Consider the following 19,008-nt stretch of genomic DNA (forward strand, 5'->3'; position numbering starts at 1 on the left):
ACACATATTTAGTTGTACATTGTTAAACAGACTTGACAGTATGGCCCAAAATAGTATTTGTAAAATATTTTGAGGCAATTTTAAAATGTTTTTTTCACATGCTTTCACTATCCAATGTTAGCTTATGAAAGTCAACTGGAAACTGAAAACATAAGTTTACATAACTAAGAACACAAATGCAATCGGATGTAATCCGACCAAGCACAAACACTGTTTGACAGAAATATTTGAATCTACCTCTTTTTCCTTGGTCTTGAGTTTATTGGGGTAGTAAATGGGCTTGGAACCTATTACATCCAAACCTGACTGAATAAACTTTAACGACACCAATTGTTCAGACTGCGGTTGCAAAGAAGAATATAAATCTACTTGAATCACAGGTTACTCACATTGTAATAATCGCAAATTATTTGTTTTTAATTTCGAATACTATTTTGTAAAATCCTAACCATTTACCCATATTTGCATTGGTCACGAATTTAATTTACATTTTTCAGAGGATACTACCTATCCACTGGGGAATACAACTGGTGAATTATTGACAAGTAAGAAAATAATATGTTGTGGTCTTATGAAAATGCTAGTATTCAGAGTTCTTTTAATAGAAAAATAACGAAGAGAAGTAGAAGATATAATTATTCGAATCAACAACCAACAACTTGTAAAAACTTGAACAAGATATATTTACAGTCGTAAAGCAGATAAATAACGATTTCAAATAAGACAAAACAGACAATTCGTGCTCAAAAACTAAACAAATTTCTGTGTATTCGTTTAAATCAGGGTGGTCAAAACTGCGGCCCGCGGGCGGCGTGCGGCCTGCAGAACAATATTAGCGTACACTACTAAACCATTGGCCGATATTTGTATTTATCATCAGAATATTTTTGCTTTATTTAAACTACTTCAATTGGGATTAGTCCTTTCCCTACTCCCGATGTCGGGATTGGGGTTTGTTAAAATTTTAGTCAAAACACTCCTCTATTTCAAACGTTGGTCTGACACCAGTGGCGAACCGCAGAGCTGACTTAGCGCCGCGCGATCCAGTCTTTTTTTAAATTTAGGTCCGAGGTCCCAACTTGGACAGATTTTTTTCCCGGTAACACTAGCCCTGCTCATGCTACAAGTAATAAATTCATCATACAGTGAGTATAGAAAAAAAGGTGATCAAACGTGGGTGAGCAAACGCATTGCCTAACCCACAACAACGTTAAGCCACAGTGTCTTGTGTGTTTTCAAGTAATATCTGTCACGAAATAACTAAAGGATTTATATAGTATCCTTGAAAAACTAATTAGAACGTTGAACTCTCATTCTTAAATATATTTAATGTGAGTAAACTCGCGGTGTTTTGATCACTTTAGGGTTTTCTCCGACTGCGGCCCCGCGAGTCGGAGAAAGTCGCGAGTAAATTTTGCGGCCGTCAACTTCGCAACCTTGGACCACCCTGGTTAAATCATATTCTTCATTTAAAACGTATTTTTACATAATACGATTTATTTTTCATTTCATGAGCATTCTCTGAAAGTAGAATCACATGATATCTCTGTACAATTCGTCCGCTATTGCGAGCCAGACAGCACGTGCAAATATATAGAATCCGCTCGCATGAAAGATGCCGACGAATGCTAAAGAGCAGCAAACCTGTATTTTTCATTAGCTGCGTATTCACATTTTGGTCGCATATAAATATCGCATTATCATCCCCTGTCGGTAAATATTACACATTGGAAATATAAGACTCTTGATTTCGGGCGTACTGCTACATAGTCTTAGTTGCTTCATCACGCCAGAGTAAGTCTCAATGTAAAAATTAATTTACTATGTATAAAATCTTCATCACAATTTTATCAGGCACAGCAGAACTTCATAACATTACAATGACATCTCAGCAAACGACTCGTAGTCGTAAGTAATTTATATTCTATAAGTAAAGCTTATGGGTTTACAGATCTTTTTGTATACCTCGTTATTCAGTCTTGGTAGTATGACCAAAAATAACATATATATTTTGAAGCATTTTTAAAATGTTTTTCACATGTTTTTACTAATCGATGTTAGCTTATAAAAGTTGACTGAAAACTGATAACATAAGTTTACATAACTATGAACACAAATGCAATAGGGTGTAATCCTGACATGAACGAACAATGTTTAACAGAATCGTTTCAAGATTTATGTACAGTCGTAAATTAGATAAATAAATATTTCAAATTGGGACACAATTGACCAGAGGTCGGCAACCCCTGGCACGCGTGCCAATTATGGCACGCCAAGTGATTTCACTACTCTGCGAAAAGCAATGGGTCAGAGGCCAAAATCTGTACGGGAAATCAGTGTGGATAAGCATGTGCGGTACAGCGTTGCCAACTTTGGCTACTTTCGGAAACGCTTCGCTACCTAAAACTACTCGTTTAACTACCTGCGACTTTTTGTGCTACTGTTGGGTTACTTTTTGTCCTTCAAAAATCGTGAAATATTGAATAATATTTTATCAGTTCATACTTTTGGGCAATTCCTACAGCTTTTTGCTAAAATCGCAGATTGTTTATTTCAATGTGACGTGTTATTTAGGCTGTAAAAACTTTTTAATGGTGTTTATCTCCCTGAATCACAAAAAATCCTTTCACGGCAATGATAATTATTACTTTCTTACGCCCAGAATTAATAATTCGCTGAGAGTTATTATGCAATCATCCGCGGGGAGATGCTAAAGTCAAATAAAGTAAATCGGCGACGCGAAATTTTTGATTAAAAAGCAGCCATTTAAAATACTAAAAATAAAACCGTAAACAATTTGTTCTGTAGGAGACCCGCGACATATTAAAAGCGTTTCTCCAGGGATTGTGAATTTCGTGTGCCTAGAGCACACGTAAGTTTGGACGGCGTTGAGAATCATAACGTCAATAGAATCAACACAGTTAATTGTGCACGGATTTTGCCTTTTTATTCTTTACTTTAAATTGCCGTCGAAAATTTTCGTGTTGATATTATAACGCGAGGTTTACCCGAGTCGTACTCACTCAATTTTTATTGTACTATAATAAATTTTACTCCCTGAGATTTTATAGTATACTTGGTAATTTTTCTAACGGTTTCATCTTTAAAATAATCTGAGTGGCATATGGCGATAGAGCGGAGTCATTGTTGCAAGTACAGCTCAGATTTGTCGAATGAGTAAAATGGCAAAAACACGGCTCAAAACTAGATATGACCGGGAAGTTTATCACACATTTTTATGTCCGCGCGGCGCGGATTGCCGTGGTATTTTAGGGGAGGGAAGCATTTATTTTGTCGACGCAACCGCAGATTGAGGACAAGTGAATTATAATAAAGCATGACATTTTAAACATGCCCGTATCGGTTATGGATCGATTACTTTGCACACCAGAAAAATCATTATTATCCTTCGAATAATTCGTTCCGCGGGAATTTCGAGGCGATAAATATGTATTTTTGATTTATTGTACATGTATTTAATTTAATATTTATTTTTCGGATTTTTATTACAAATCTTAAAATTTTTCTAATGGCGATAACAAATTCTCAAGATCACAAAAAAGTATTGAAACTAAATACAATTAGTGGGGCTCCCGAAGTATGCGAACCAAGATGGCGGACATAGGAATGTAATATGTGTACTAGGTTAGGGTTAGGCCATAATTTTAGGTATAAATACTACGGGAGGCTCTTGGCTAGTTTTCGAACTGATAATAGGACTAAAATAAGGAAAATTGGAAAAAAATTATCGCCTAACCCTAACCTGTTACCCATGTTACGTTCCGATGTCCGCCATCTTGGTTCGCATACTTCGGGAGCACCCAATTAGTCATGTTTATCTCATATTTTTACGTCAAAAGATTGAGCCGTATTTTAGACTAGTAATGTTTATATTTTGACGCAAGAAGACGCAAATTTTATAAATTCTCGTAGCTGTCATGAATTGAATTATTCACGCGACAGAAAAGTCGGTATATACTAAAAATTTCGACTTTTTTTACGAGCGCGTAATCATGGCGACTGTTCCACAAGGGAATGGAAATTTTCGATTTTGAATCCCCCCCCCCAAGTTTTAAGTTTTACATAAAATAGGTATCTATGTAATGCTGCGCACCTGTCTGTTAACTCAGATTTTATTTTAAAAATTCCGAAACCCATAAAAATAGAGATTTTGTATAATATGCAAATTTGTTCAATAGTTTCGTCATAATGAATTATCTTTGTAAACGTAGGATTATTGTGACGTCACAAGGGCAAAATAACCTCGCGATGGATTTTTGAGTTTTTGCATCTCAGATTCTAGCTTGGCGCTTATAAATTTCAATTTATACTACAGTATAGGAAGGCGTGCACTTGTGATATTCACTGTCTGAGTCTAATTCACTTTGGTTGGCTTTTATATAAGGGTACATAGCTGTTTTATTCTCTATATTTAACTTTAGTCTTATTTCGGTGGATGTGCAGAGCGTGGAATATTAATGAAATATATATTTTGAAACATAAAAAATAATGTAATTGAAACAGATTAGCTATTTTGGGGATTATACATCGTATATACTAAGAATTACATTCGTTTTTGGATTGTTTGGTTTTCAGGACTGGTACATATAGTCAAGTTGCAAAATTGCGTATGTCCCCTAGTCATAGACACATTTCTGCCTAATTCACAGTGCGCCATTATGACGTCACATGACTGCGTCATACAAATTAACTTAAATCCGGCTACGATCAAAAAATTGAACTCTGGCAAATTATTGACTCTCAATAGCTTAGCAATATCATTAGAAAGTTTTTTACGTTTTTCTCAAAACTGCTAAAAATGACTTACGCAATTCGGTTATTAGCGTGACGATATGTTTATTGTATTCACATCATTCGCACTGTATATCAATAAATATTGCATTGGCAACCGTCTTTGAACAATACACATATGAAAAGTAACACTAATGAAATAAATATAGTTAGTATGTATGAAACTTGCAATTTTATCAGGCACAACAGAATTCCATGAAATTACGATGACGACATCTCAGCAAACGACAGGCAAGTAATTTTTATATCATACGTAAAGGTTCCTTATTTTTTTTACAGAATTTTGAGCACTTATTGAACAGTCTTGGAAATATGTATCCAATTATAATATCGATATATAAACATATCGATTTTAATTCACTAAGACCCTGGAACGATACTGAGTGTCGAAAACACTATGATTCGTGTTCAAACAAGAAAACCCATTTTATCAGTTGTATCGGAATCAATCAACGCAGAAAGCAAAATTTATTGATGCACAACCGGTGTTGCAATAATAGGCTAACATGATAATACACAAGTCAAATTCCACCCGCCTCTGTAATATATACTGTAAAGTTGAGCTGTAACAAAGAATACTGCCTTTTTACTATTCACTGAAACAAAAAGTCAAATATACCAAATTCACTCAATTATTCGATGCATTTCATATCACCAGTAGTTATACGAGAAATACTTGATTTGAAAATTGTAAAGCATTGCATATAGCATTGCATAGTAAGTAATACTAACAATATTGGAGTTTAAAAAATAAGTTAACAACATTAAAAAATTAAAGTTCAACAACATTGAAGATTAACATTTACTTTTATCAGGCGCGGTTACTTTACATGAAATCACGACCTCTACTGAACACATTACAACAAGTCAGTATCCAAAACTGATGTTTTCTACATTTTGAAACATTTTCTGTATATATTCATCATGATTAATTTGCAACATTGAGAGACACATATATATTTTGCAAAAATCATTTATTTCGTTGAACTGTTGAACAGCAGTAATTCCTTTAAAATTGTAACAAAAGTTGCAGAACCCCTGGCAGAGAATTTAACATCATATTGAATACTGTTTTGCAATGAAATAAAAGAAATTTAGCCACGTTTTTATGTAAAAGTATAATTAAATGCAATAACCTAACTAATTTTCCAGCACTGAGTTGTGAATTAAAATGCAACGGAGGTAACCAAGAATGCATTGACGATAAGTGCGTATGCAGCGATGGATATGAAAGTGTAAATAAATATTGCACCAAAGGTAATGCTAGATTTTTAGTCAACTCGGCGTAGAATATCATTTACATATAATGTTCTTATTTGATGTTACTAATGCTTAATGTTACTAATTTGAGTGTTATTTGCAGTGTGTCCTGACACGTGCCCTAAACACTCCTCATGTAAAAACGCCGAGAATGGATGCCAGTGTGATAGCGGATTTACGAACTACGATGATGACTCTGGATGCATTGGTAGAATTATTTTTATAGCTTATAGCATTGCAATTTATGTTTGTCATAGTTGAGCTTTCAAGTGTAATTTTTCGTTGCTCAAATTCCTAACCGTCATTTTATCAAATAAATAGAATAATCATCTGTAGGTAACGCTATTACTTATTTTTACAAATAAGAAAGTTTTTTTTGATATGTGAGACGGGCCCAAAGAATTGAACCCATTTACAATTGTGGTGATTATATAGGACGTTTTCAATTAAATTCGCTAATAAGGTATTGCTACATTAACTAAATTACATATTGGACGCAAAAATGGAAAATATAAAACTGGTTATTTTTTATTACAGATATTGACGAATGTAAAACTAACTGCAACGATATTACATCTCAAAATTGCACAAATTATCCAGGATCTTTTTCTTGTTCCTGTAAAGCAGGCTATTACTTGTATGAAGACAGTTGCTTACCTCGTAAGTTAAATTACTGATTACTATAACTAAGCGAGTTATAGTTTAATATACTGAAAATTTATATATACTACTTGATCTAAAGTAGCATTAGTTATCATTATTATATTTCAGAGCTCCCGCACTTGCCACGAATCGGTTATTAAAAAATATATGTCTAGATTTCTTGAAAAAGATTTTGTTCTGGATGGAAAAATTTAAAATGTACCATGTTATAAGTCTAGTATCTCAGCACTCTTTTTTATTTATTAAAAACCAACTGAAAGGTGATGCGACTTTGCTAAAAATTGCCTTTCCAAATATTTGAAATGAAAATGTGTAAAAGTATGTTTTTCCGCCAACGGCTTTCCATATAAATATCGCACGGTCGCATGGATAGAATTATATCATGTTATGTGAACTTTTTATTTACACCAGCCGTTCAATTTTAAAACAGAATTACAGCGCTTTTGAGCCAGTTCAAAAGTAGAAACTTATGGTGCAACAAACAAGTCCAAATATAAAATTGCAAAAGTAAAGTTGTAAAGGAATGATGAATATGTATATGAAAATTAGCATGTGTTTATATTTTATTTAAAGCTGTATAGATTTGCATAACACCGCTTCACGAAGGACCGATTCACGGATCATTGTTATGACTGCTGATATGTGGAATGAGCTATTTTTTGAGGGACAGGCGATCATAACATGTGTTAAGATTAAAATTGAAATGGAATACATACTCGTATACATTGTCACACTACCTTCTTTAAAACCGGTTCGTTCTTTAATGACGCGTACATTTTCACCACAGCTGAGTTTAAGGCTATCAATAAAAAAACATATCGGAATTTTGAAACACAAAAATACAATATCTAGTAATACCTCTAGTAAAACAGACATCGGGCATACATATTTTGGTGACTCTGACGTGGTTCATGTCTCAAACAAAATCATACTCCATGATGTCTACAAATTGGCTACAAAATATGTTGTTACTTATCGATCTTAAGATCGGTAAGTATATTGATAGGTATTTGTCTGTATGTCTGTATGTATGTCTGTCTGTGTGTCTGTTAGATGCACGCGATATCTCACGAAGGCGTGGTTGAATCTGCTCCAAATTTTGCATGTGCATTCATCATATCTCGGACCAGAAGCCTATTGATTTCGGATGAATTATGTCGTATAATTAGCGAGTTATTAATTAATTAGTGATGAAGAGATCTGGATTTTCACAAATCGAGAGATTTTCGAGACGCGCTGAATGTGTGTGTGCGTATCAGATGCGCAAGTTTCCACGCTAGGGAGTCAGAGCGAAGGATACACACCGCTAGATCGTATCTCGTGATTAATCTTTGAGCCTTGTCCATATCTCTCTTGTAACTTTGACGTCGTCGCGATGCGCAAGTTTCCTTCGAGAAATTTTCCACACTATTGAGTCAGAGCGAAGGATACACGCCGCGAGATCGTATCTCGTTACTTATAATTACTCCTTAAAGTTTAAGCAATGTCCATATCCCTAAATCAGGTTCGGGGTTGCAGAATTCCTCACCAAAATATCGCTAGGCTGTGTTTGAATAGCCGTCGCAACCTGGGTTAGCGCCGTTGTATTTGACACAAACTATAGGATTGGTAAATACAGAAATAGGCTATTGGCTGGAAACTAATCGAAACAATCCAGTTCGGATTTGCAGAATTCTTCATAAAAGTATTTCCTCGAGTAGTATTTCGACGACATGGGGAGTTGGCTATTGTTTCCTACATTTCTGATATTGGCTGAAAACTAATCAAAACAATCCAGTTCGGGTTTGCAGAATTTTTCGAATCGAAACCGCAGTTTCTGTTTTGGGGGATCCCCTAACTTTCGATCGATAAGTCTTCGGTCTCTGACCGATATTCTCGTTTTTGTCATTGGGATGGTAGAGAAACCCAGCTTCACAGTACAACAGGCGAAAATGACTAAACAGACCTGAATGTTTTGATGGTAAAGAAATCTAAGTAATAAACTGGAAACGAAGAAAAGAATTCCTTGTTACACACTGTTATCTACTTAACGCGATTCAGATTCAGATATTTTATTTCGTCTAAGAACTATACTGAAGAACGCGAAAGAATTATACTGGCACAAAATGCTCAAACGTTAAAATGTATTAGATATTTCAAGGATTTGAAAATGTACATCACGAAGTAATGTAAAGAAATAAAATGTTTAAAAACTTATACAGACGGTAATGCGCACTATTCATAGTCCAACATACGAATATAATGCGTAAAAGATTTCAATCATCAGCCATGATTCAATATGATGAAATTGTGACAATGAATAAGAATATTGTTTTAAACAGAACCAGAGGAATGCCCAAAAGACTGTGGAGAACATTCTGAATGCAAAGACCCCAGTAAAGGATGCGAATGTGCTCCAGGTTGGACATATGGCGAGATTGATGAAAAGAGTTGTCCAAGTATGTGTTTAATTCGACGGTTCCATCACTATTCCACGAATATAATATGAATCAAGTATTTACCTCAAATCGTTAAACTAAATAAAATTTATGAATATTTTATGTACTCATAGAAAAACTATTTTGTATTAACTGACTTTGACTTCTTTTTCATGGAAACTATTTAAAGCAGTGATTCTCAAACTAGGGTTTGAGAGCCGCATGCGGCTCTCAACAACCTTCCCTGCGGCTCCCGTTAATATTTTAAAAATTTATTATTTTTAAAGAAAATTTTTCATTGAAAACTAATCATTGACTCGAAATTAAAATGCTGAAGTCTATTAGTTAGTCGAATGGATTCCCCCGTGTTTATTTGCGTAGCGTTGACTAACCTACAAGATACAATAGTGACGCAACAGTGAGCGTTTTCGCGGACACTCGGACACTTTTCGCTTGGAAAGATTTCAGACATGGCTGTAATCATTGGCTTTTGTGGATTTTCAGTTTGTGTCGCATTTCCAGATCTTATGTATAAATCAAATAACTCAATGATTATTTTAATTTCTAGAGCATTTTAATTTTGTTCCAGAAATCGAAAATAGTCCCGAAAAATCTGGCGATCATCTCAAGCAGCTACTGCACCTTGCATCCTCCACGATTACGACCCGTTCTGACAAACTTATTAGAAATCAAAGCCTAATTAAATCAAATAAAAAAATCGAAAAAATTTTCGAATTGAATAATTTGAATATTTTTTTTATACATAACAGGGATCCAGAACGTCGGAGGCCGAAAGTCCATTTGGAAATTAATAGAAACATTGAAAAGTCGGCAATAAAGCGTTTTTTAATGGTTAATTTTATCATAATGGCTGATCGTCTTTGTCACCGCGATCGTTTTGGCGGCGATATCCTAAAGTTGGTATTCTATATTTCCGCCCTTTCTCGTTTTTGCAAGAATAAGCGGTCGCCGAATATCGAAATTCCATATTTCTAGTATACCCTTGCGTTCTCATCAGCGACAGCTGTTGAATACATTTAAGGACTGATTTCAAAACCAAATTAATTCTATTCTGAGTTTTATCCTCTGCCTTGGATTTGATCTTCCTTATCACCGCTTGTAAATTAACCGCGCCTGTTTTAAGTTAACGGTAACCGAGATGCAGATATTTATTATAATGATAATTGAGTTTCTCATGCTTTTCTATGGTGTTATTTTAGTATTAGATAGATAAACCTAGCAAATTTACGAATGCGTGAATCCTGAAAGTTGATTTAAAATAGCGATTAAATAAATTGTCAATAAAGGCATTTTTAGGCCTTTGTGCCTAATAGAGTGTCAGACTCTAATTGTACCTGATTATTTCAAGTTTTAACGTTTTTTTTTCAACAAAACAACTCCCCGATGGTTATTATAGCTAAAATACTTACTCAGTAATGCTCAATTTTCTTTACGGAATTTGCAAATTCAGCACATCACTTGATGATTTTGATTATATCATGCCTTATGGCTTAATTATTATTGACCAAATGCTTCAAAATTTAACAATTGTAATCATTTTCGATGATAATAGACGCAACAATTTGTGAACGAGTCAGTGTGCATTGTTACAACGAAATTCACGATTGATTTTGCGTTCTACTCTGGGCTCAACTTGGCTCGACGGCCATGCATGGTCGAGTAAAATGTTTACATATTCGAAAAATTACTTGGCAAAAGATGGAAGGGATCACTAAAGAGCTAATACAAAGTGCTTTAAAGGGAGTAGGACATGACATTTCTTATCTGGTTACAACTTAATGAATTTTCCCATACAAGTAACTCATACCAGCTTTTGGAAAAACTTTTGGTCATTTTTTAAATCCATGCTATTTACATAACTAGAGTGTTTTAACGACCTAAAATCGTATTTTTCACAATGAAACGCCGAAATGTCATTTTAACATTTAACAACTTTATGTTCGGTAATGCAGGAAATGGCTATTGACATGTCACCAAGCATGCCGAGTTTAAATCTGAGAAATTTATTTTAAATACCTAATCTGGTTTGACGTTTCTAAATTTACGGAACGGTCGGTACGTTTTTTTTGCAAAACGATGAATTGAAAGGATACCATAAGTGCAAAAATAGGCATATAACACCATAACGCAAAGACAACTTTTCAAATTTTTCTTATTTTTCTCATAGCGATCGCCATTGGGAAATCTCGCACAATTCACGATTGAGTTGGAGACGCTCGAGTTCGGTGTCCAAGCAGAGAGGCGCAGGTCACGTAATACCAGATATTCAAATAGCAAAATGCCATTCGAATATTTTATTATTCGAATATTTGGCCCAGCCCTAGTTGTTACGTGTTGTTGTTATGATGACTTGGTATTTTAATTACGCGATTAAGGTTTGTTGCTATTTTACCTTGCGTTGTTTGTGTGCGGCTCTTCATACCTTTGAGGTTTGAAATGCGGCTCTGGGACTAAAAAAGTTTGAGAACCACTGATTTAAAGCATCAACATTCTTTCACTTCAACATTCACTAAACATCGTAAATTCGAATTCGAGTTTTTGGTGAGGCCAAATCAGAGGGATTCGTAATAAAATTCTCGATTTCGATGTGAAATTGGTATTTATCAATCATATTTAACATGCTATAGCTATCGCAAAGTATAACGAGGCCAAATTTTTCTTCGTTGGAAGCGCGGTGCGTTCTTACTAGAGGGTTGAGCATATCAAATGAAATAGAAAACGTTGGGCAACTCGAAAAATGAAAATATTTGATTTCATTAGATTATAATATTTTTGACTTTCTTTCAATTTTAAATATTTATACAAAATGAGTGCGGCACAACAAATATTATGAAAATGTCTGCCCAGTTGTGCATACCGTGGGCTATAGCATTGGACACTGGAAACTAGTTATCTTCATACAGGCTGATACAACACCATAATAAAGTAATATTTGACAATTTCGTCGAGCTCTTCTGTATTGTCATATGTATTTTGGACTAGCAGAGTGTCCCAATTTATATGTAGAGCCGAAGAATTTGTATCTCAAAAACAAGCATTCATCTGCCTGTATCCCATTTCAAGTTGGATGTACATTGACTGTTGTTATTATATATTTATAAATATATCAGTCGTTCACTGTATAATATGAGTACACTGTACATATCACATTATTTTTGGTTGACTTATGATTCAAAATATGAATATTCAAATTAAACATTTACTACTATTTCAGACGATGTTGACGAATGTAAATACGACTGGGCATGTTCGGATCCGACACTTTTATGTAAAAATACTCCAGGGTCGTATATGTGCTACTGTATAGATGGCTATCGTTATAGCGAAACTGAAAGGGACAAATGTGTACCAGGTGATTATTTTGTCACTTTTGTTACAGGAATTACTTTGCGCACAAAAAAGTGAATTACTTCACATTGTTTTTATAATTCATTTAGAACGATGCCCTGAAGACACAGTTTCCTGTTCATCTGCCCCGTCGGACTTGTGCTTAAGTTCTGGCGAAGAAATAATCACTTTCCCGTCTACATTGTTTGGATATTCAAATATAAGCGACAACTCATGCCCTTCTGATACTGAGAATGGTCTGTTTTTTTTCACATGACTTTAGATCCTCGAATCCTTATACATTTAGACGCGTACATACTCATACAAAGCAATTATATTAACATCAAATCATGAAGTTGTTAAACTACTAATTTAAGACGGATTTAGACATAATCATCCTGAGTATTTCCAGAATGAAAGTATTCTTCACCAAAAAAAAAGATGCACCTTGTGAAATTCTATTTTCTATAAATATTCCAGTAGTGGATATTTGAAGTGTTTAAACTAAAGCATTATCTCAACCAAAATTTATTGTACCGATATATATATATTGCTGACGCCTTCTCTTTTGACGCATCTACATTGATTAATCTTTTAAAGATTACAAATACAAAGTCAATGGATGTAAATGCCAATGTGTAAAGTTGCAATTGTTTGCTTGCAAACCAGCTGTATAATATACATATCAATCAAATTTCTTATTTTCATAACAATATATTATGTCATATGGCTGCCTGCCATTAATAAAAACAAGTGGCTAAATAATATTCACAGAAGGTAAACCATATGGAACCAGATTATGTTCAATTGAAGGAAGTTGGGAGACGCCAATTTGGTTATCGTCATGTAACTTGGGAATTGAGGTAAATAAATGATTTTGCTTGCTGTTAGAAAATTTGACTTATGTAAACAATATTTTTAATATTTAGAATTTGGGTTCCAAACCAATTGAAACTGAAGAAGACCGAATACAAACTTCTGACGACCTCGAAGTTTTAACTTCATCACCAGAAGAACTGGATTCCGCTGATATTGCTACCACCACTGAAATAATTGATAACGTCACAAACACGGAGAGTATACCAAGTTCAGTAAGATATTATAAAATTTTATCTACATAGTTGAGTGCAATGTCTGATGTCAGTGTCTGATGAATCGGGTAAATGAATAATCAAACAAAATTAACAACTCATAAGGTTAGGTATGAAATTTTCAGACGCCGTCATAAAAATGTCGTTCATACAATTTTCAAGTTGACATATATATGCGTAAAATGGCGCATGGAACTTGTGCATAGACCGCGAATTTAGTTGGTTGGCCTCTTCACCAAACATATATCCAATTTCTGAACAAGTTATTGATATGTCTTGTGCCATAGAACTGTTTTCATATTTATACTCGTGTTTTTTCACTTAAGTTGTCATTTACAATTTTTTTTAGGTAGCTACGTCTGTCGTTTCGACTATCAGCAATGTTATGGAATCTCCAAGCTTAGAAGAAAGTCAGCAAACAGATGAGTATGCTTCAATAATATTGCTTCAAAAATAACAATCATGCAGCACTGAGTCTAATTGAATGGCAAAGTTAGCAACTAGGCTATTTACATGAATTGACACAGCTCAGCATTTCTGAAGCTGTACTCGCCAAAGATAACAGTGTTCCAAAAACTAAATTTCCGATCTAGTAATTTAATTAAATATTGAACCTTGGATGTCGCTGCTCGATAACTAGTTTCGTTTCCCGGGGCCTCCCTTACCCTGTAAAAATGTGTGTTGAATTTTACATTTCTCAATTTCGTATGTTATTTTTTACTGAAGGGAAAAATAAACTTGACTATTACTATGACATTTAAATGATATTTATTTTCAATAACTAATTGGTACTCCCGAAGTATGTGAACCAAGGGTGCTCCCGAAGTATGCGAACCAAGATGGCGGACATCGGAACGTAACATGGGTAACAGGTTAGGGTTAGGCGATAATTTTTTTCCAATTTTCCTTATTTTAGTCCTATTATCAGTTCGAAGACTAACCAAGAGCCTCCCGTAGTATTTATACCTAAAATTATGGCCTAACCCTAACCTAGTACACATATTACATTCCGATGGCCGCCATCTTGGTTCGCATACTTCGGGAGCCCCGAACCAAGATTGCGGACATCAGAACGTATTATGTGTACCAGGTTAGGGTTAGGCCATCATTTTATTCCAATTTTCCTTATTTTAGTTCTATTACGAGTTCGGGGATTAGCCAAGTGACTCTGGTAGTATTTGTACCTGAAATTATGGCCTAACCCTAAGTACACATACTACGTTCCGGTGTCCGCCATCTTGGTTCACATACATCGGGAGTACCAACTAATTTTCAGATACGTAAAACATATTTTAATTTTTTTTACTAGATTACTCATGCAGCTTGACGACATTGCGTCAAAAGTGATACTAGATGAAGAAACAGAAGTTTTTACGGCAATAAGCAATAATGTGTCTATGCTGGTTTATGAAGGTGTTATTAACTAAACGTGTTGCGCCCTTTCATTTAGTGAGGGAGCACGGTATACCGATAGCCACGTTCCAGATGAATATAATAGTGTCGAAGAGACAAAACTTAGCCAGCTCAAATCACACAATTGCATTAACGCAGAACATCTTGTAGTTATAATTGCTTGATTTAGGTTTCGATAAGAATAAGATGGACAATTTCCAGCTAACTAAATACGTCATTTTTTTCGAAAAATTAAATCATTCTTTTTCTATTTTAAAGCATTTGCTTCAACTATGAACAATAAGAATAAACGTGCATCATTTACATGTATTTTCATCATTAAAGCTTACGTTTTGTTGCTTAGGCTTTCCCAAGTGTCAATAAATTGAGTATACCCATCAACCCCTCTTTTCTTATTTTGCAAAGTACCTACAAATGTACCAACTATGGTGCCTACCGGTCCCAATTTACCATTCCGAAATATAACTATTAAACTCGAGTGTATTTATTTACACCTGAATGAAGTCCATTCATACATCTCAATAAAAATTCCAAACGCGAATGTCTTAAATCCAGCTTTCGTTCATGAAATATACTTTTTCCAGTGAATACGCGAGCTGTGACAGGAGTTGGAGTTGCAGTCTTGGTTCGACCAGACAGTTCTAAACTGGGGTTTCGTGCAGATCAAATGGTCACCATATATGAATCTTTGACCGCCGGTGGCATAATAGACAATAATGCGATCGAAGCTACAATATATGTTCCACACGCTGCCTTCAAAAGTATGTGATTGATTATTAAACGGTATATCGATTGATGAAATGAATATAAGGATAATGTTGTAATCTTTTTTTTTCATTGTCTGTATACCATTTTAAGTACACTGCGGAACAACTCTTAAATGTCTTTTGGTAGATTCGAGAGTTGCTATTTATGTTTTTGGAAATAACAACTTGTTTCCGCGAAATACGGTGCAAGCCAAGACTGACCAGGAAAGAAGGACAAGTCGAGAATCAGCACCACCAAATGCAATAGTTAATAGCATTGTTTTGTCAGCTACTATTGACGGTGTCAACGTTTCAAATTTACCCAAAGATAATCAACTCACGTTTTCGGTAAGCTTGTATATTCCTGCGATTGGCTACATGGTTATTTTTGTAAAATATTATGCGTTTGATTTCAGACTCCGTCAGATATCGAGGCAATAAATGGAACTCCATTTTGTGCTTACTGGGATGAAACCCTAGAAGATTGGTTTACTGATGGATGTACCGTCAACCATAGTAAATCGACGGACGTATCCATAGCCTGTGAATGCGATCATTTGACCAATTTTGCAACCTTATTTGTAAGTTTTTTTCTACTTTTCATCAATTGTATGATATCTCATATCACCTTGTCAAGAAAAACCTAGACATTTATTAACAAAATATTTAACTTTGCCATGTGGCTCGACAGAGAGAATGCAATCTGAACGTTCTACAAAAAAAGGAAATTTAACCGCATTTGCAATACAACCTAATGTTAGATGTTTTGCGCCACGATTTACTCTTTTTTACACGAGATGGATTTGTGAAGACGAAGGTCTTTTCAAGACTTTGAAAAAGTCACAGAAGCTTTCGTAGCATGTTCTGCAAATATGCGTATAGTCAGCGACCCATCCGTCGAATTTGAAATTGATCAATCTCCCACAACTTCTTTTTAACGATAATTATCATAGAACGGAATGGCCCTAAAATATTGGTCTTGCACACTTTTCTCTTTTATGAGCCATTGGAATTACACAGAATATTGATTTAACCCGCTTCAATCAGCGTTGGAGCGTTTGAAATCAGCAAACATTCAGAAAACTATAAAAAGCTTTATGTATCAGTGTAGACGGGAAATTTTGTTGTTATTATATTATACTGCCCATAGTTGATGCCCATTTTCCCAATTTATAATTGTGCTATCTAAATTCTTGCTTTCACGTAATATTTTATTAATTTTCAGGATATCACGGGCACGACTGTAACACAATACGGACTAGATATTGTCACTATCGTAGGGTGCTCTTTATCATCAGTTGCTTTGATTCTTCTAATACTAACTTTTGTTTTCATACCGTAAGTTCATAAATATTTTTGGTACATTATTGAGTTCAATCGCAGTTTTGAAAAAATATTCTTATCTTATTACATATCGTCACGCTAATAACCAAATTGCGTAAGTCATTTTAGGCGATTTTGAGTTTTTTATAAAATAGGTATTTATGTAATGCTGCGCACCTGTCTGTCAACTCAGATTTTATTTTAAGAATTTCGAAACCCATAAAAATGGAGATTCAGTATGACATGTACATTTGTGCAACTGTTTCGTCATAATGAATTATCATCGTTACCGCAGGACTATTGTGACGTCACAACGGCAAAATAACCTCAGCTACGTATTTTCGAGTTTTATCATCTCGGATTCTAGCTTAGCGCGTATTAATTTGAATTTATACTACAGTATAGGAAGGCGTGCACTTGTGATATTCATTGTCCGAGTCCAATTCACCTTGGTTGGCTTTTATATTGGGTGCATTGCTGTTTTATTCTTTATATTTTAATTAAGTTTTCAGGACTGGTGCATATAGTAAAGTTGCAAAATTGCGTATGTCCCCAAGTCATAGACACATTTCTGCCTAAGTCACGGTGCGCCATTATGACGTCACTAAACTGCGTCATACAAATTAACTTAAATCCGGCTACGATCAAAAAATTGAACCATGGCAAATTATTGACTCTCAATGGCATAACAATATCATTAGGAAGTGTTTTACGTTTTTCTTAGCGTGACGATATTTAGACCGGGGGAGAGAAAAGCCAATAGCACGACTGATTCATATGGCGAACCACGGCCTCTTGTCCGGTTGCCAATCCATGTCGGTTATGGGATTGGTTAGCCAGGTATTTGTTTCAGATGCATGGACTTGATAGCGGAGGAAACCGCAACCGACTAGCGGTTACGTGAACCACATTACGACGGCGAAGCGTCAAGCAACCAATCGTCTTGCACATAATTATTGGAGAAGTATTTATTTTATTAACGTGTAAGATAAAACCTGACTTCGAATAGTTCACAATCATTATGTTTATTTATTAAAAGCAGTCTTTGTTTCATATTTTCTAGTAAAACCAGAACGGGGAGGAAATTCTTGCCAGCCTATTTATTGTTAAGCCTGTCTCTCGCGTTGTTGGGATTGAACATAACCTTGCTTGTGAGCGAGATGTCATTTGTTTCATCGCCAGAAAATGCCTCTTCATGCACGGCGATAGCAGTTTTTTTGCATTTGTTTTTACTGGGATCGTGCTGTTGGATGAACTGTGAGGCTGTAATGCTTTGGATAAATATAGTAAAGGTAAATAAATTGTGATCTTCCAATTATGATAATAATGTAGCTCAGGCTGCTTTAAACACCATTTTTGATCTCTTATTGTTTCTTATATCTGACAAATAATAGCTCAGGCGAATGAACTGATTTAATCAATCGTGCACCATCGTTTTATATTTCAGCCCATTTACGCAAGAAGTCGAATGAAATACAAAAAAGCCGCTTTGTTTGCGACTTTATATGCTTGGATGTTCCCTATACTTTTTGTTGGAATTGTATTAGCTGTTGATAAGTCTGTATATAATCGACCATATGAGGAAGGGAAAGAAGTAACGTAAGTACCAAAAACTATGATGTAAAAAGTAATATTAAATAATGAGAAACAGTCCTGAAGAATGTTATGATAATCTACCTTAAAATTTGTATCTATCGCATGTATCGACAAGGAAATCTCCTAAACAAACATCCGAGATCTTATTATAAGTGCCTCTATTTCCAGTACAATTACGCGCTAAGTATGATGAAATTCAAAATGATTCTTTGCATGTAATAAGTAAAGTCACTTTTCACTTTCCCATGCGCTGAGTTCGTACAGGTATTCTGGTGAGTTACGTAGCTTCACATCCTAATGCAGTTTAGCGCCATACCAACAGAACAATTCTCGACGCCA

General features: G+C 35.0%; 1 protein-coding gene across 2 annotated transcripts in view; it reads left to right on the plus strand.

Moving 5' to 3' along the window:
* The window catches only part of LOC120340483 (adhesion G-protein coupled receptor G7-like), a 31,341-nt gene that overhangs the window by 9,971 nt on the left and 2,362 nt on the right, over window positions 1-19,008 (plus strand). For both annotated transcript variants that reach the window (XM_078120317.1, XM_078120318.1), the window contains 20 exons: window positions 498-545; window positions 1,855-1,908; window positions 4,993-5,043; window positions 5,628-5,678; window positions 5,965-6,069; window positions 6,176-6,280; window positions 6,610-6,732; window positions 9,057-9,173; window positions 12,388-12,525; window positions 12,611-12,757; window positions 13,275-13,363; window positions 13,430-13,591; window positions 13,941-14,017; window positions 14,901-15,004; window positions 15,589-15,765; window positions 15,899-16,098; window positions 16,167-16,331; window positions 16,976-17,088; window positions 18,137-18,365; window positions 18,521-18,672. In XM_078120317.1, the coding sequence (XP_077976443.1) occupies window positions 498-545; window positions 1,855-1,908; window positions 4,993-5,043; window positions 5,628-5,678; window positions 5,965-6,069; window positions 6,176-6,280; window positions 6,610-6,732; window positions 9,057-9,173; window positions 12,388-12,525; window positions 12,611-12,757; window positions 13,275-13,363; window positions 13,430-13,591; window positions 13,941-14,017; window positions 14,901-15,004; window positions 15,589-15,765; window positions 15,899-16,098; window positions 16,167-16,331; window positions 16,976-17,088; window positions 18,137-18,365; window positions 18,521-18,672 (2,407 nt within the window). The remainder of the gene's footprint in view (window positions 1-497; window positions 546-1,854; window positions 1,909-4,992; window positions 5,044-5,627; window positions 5,679-5,964; window positions 6,070-6,175; window positions 6,281-6,609; window positions 6,733-9,056; window positions 9,174-12,387; window positions 12,526-12,610; window positions 12,758-13,274; window positions 13,364-13,429; window positions 13,592-13,940; window positions 14,018-14,900; window positions 15,005-15,588; window positions 15,766-15,898; window positions 16,099-16,166; window positions 16,332-16,975; window positions 17,089-18,136; window positions 18,366-18,520; window positions 18,673-19,008) is intronic.

Source organism: Styela clava, chromosome 14 (genome assembly GCF_964204865.1).
Source record: "Styela clava chromosome 14, kaStyClav1.hap1.2, whole genome shotgun sequence".
Lineage (NCBI taxonomy): Eukaryota > Metazoa > Chordata > Ascidiacea > Stolidobranchia > Styelidae > Styela > Styela clava.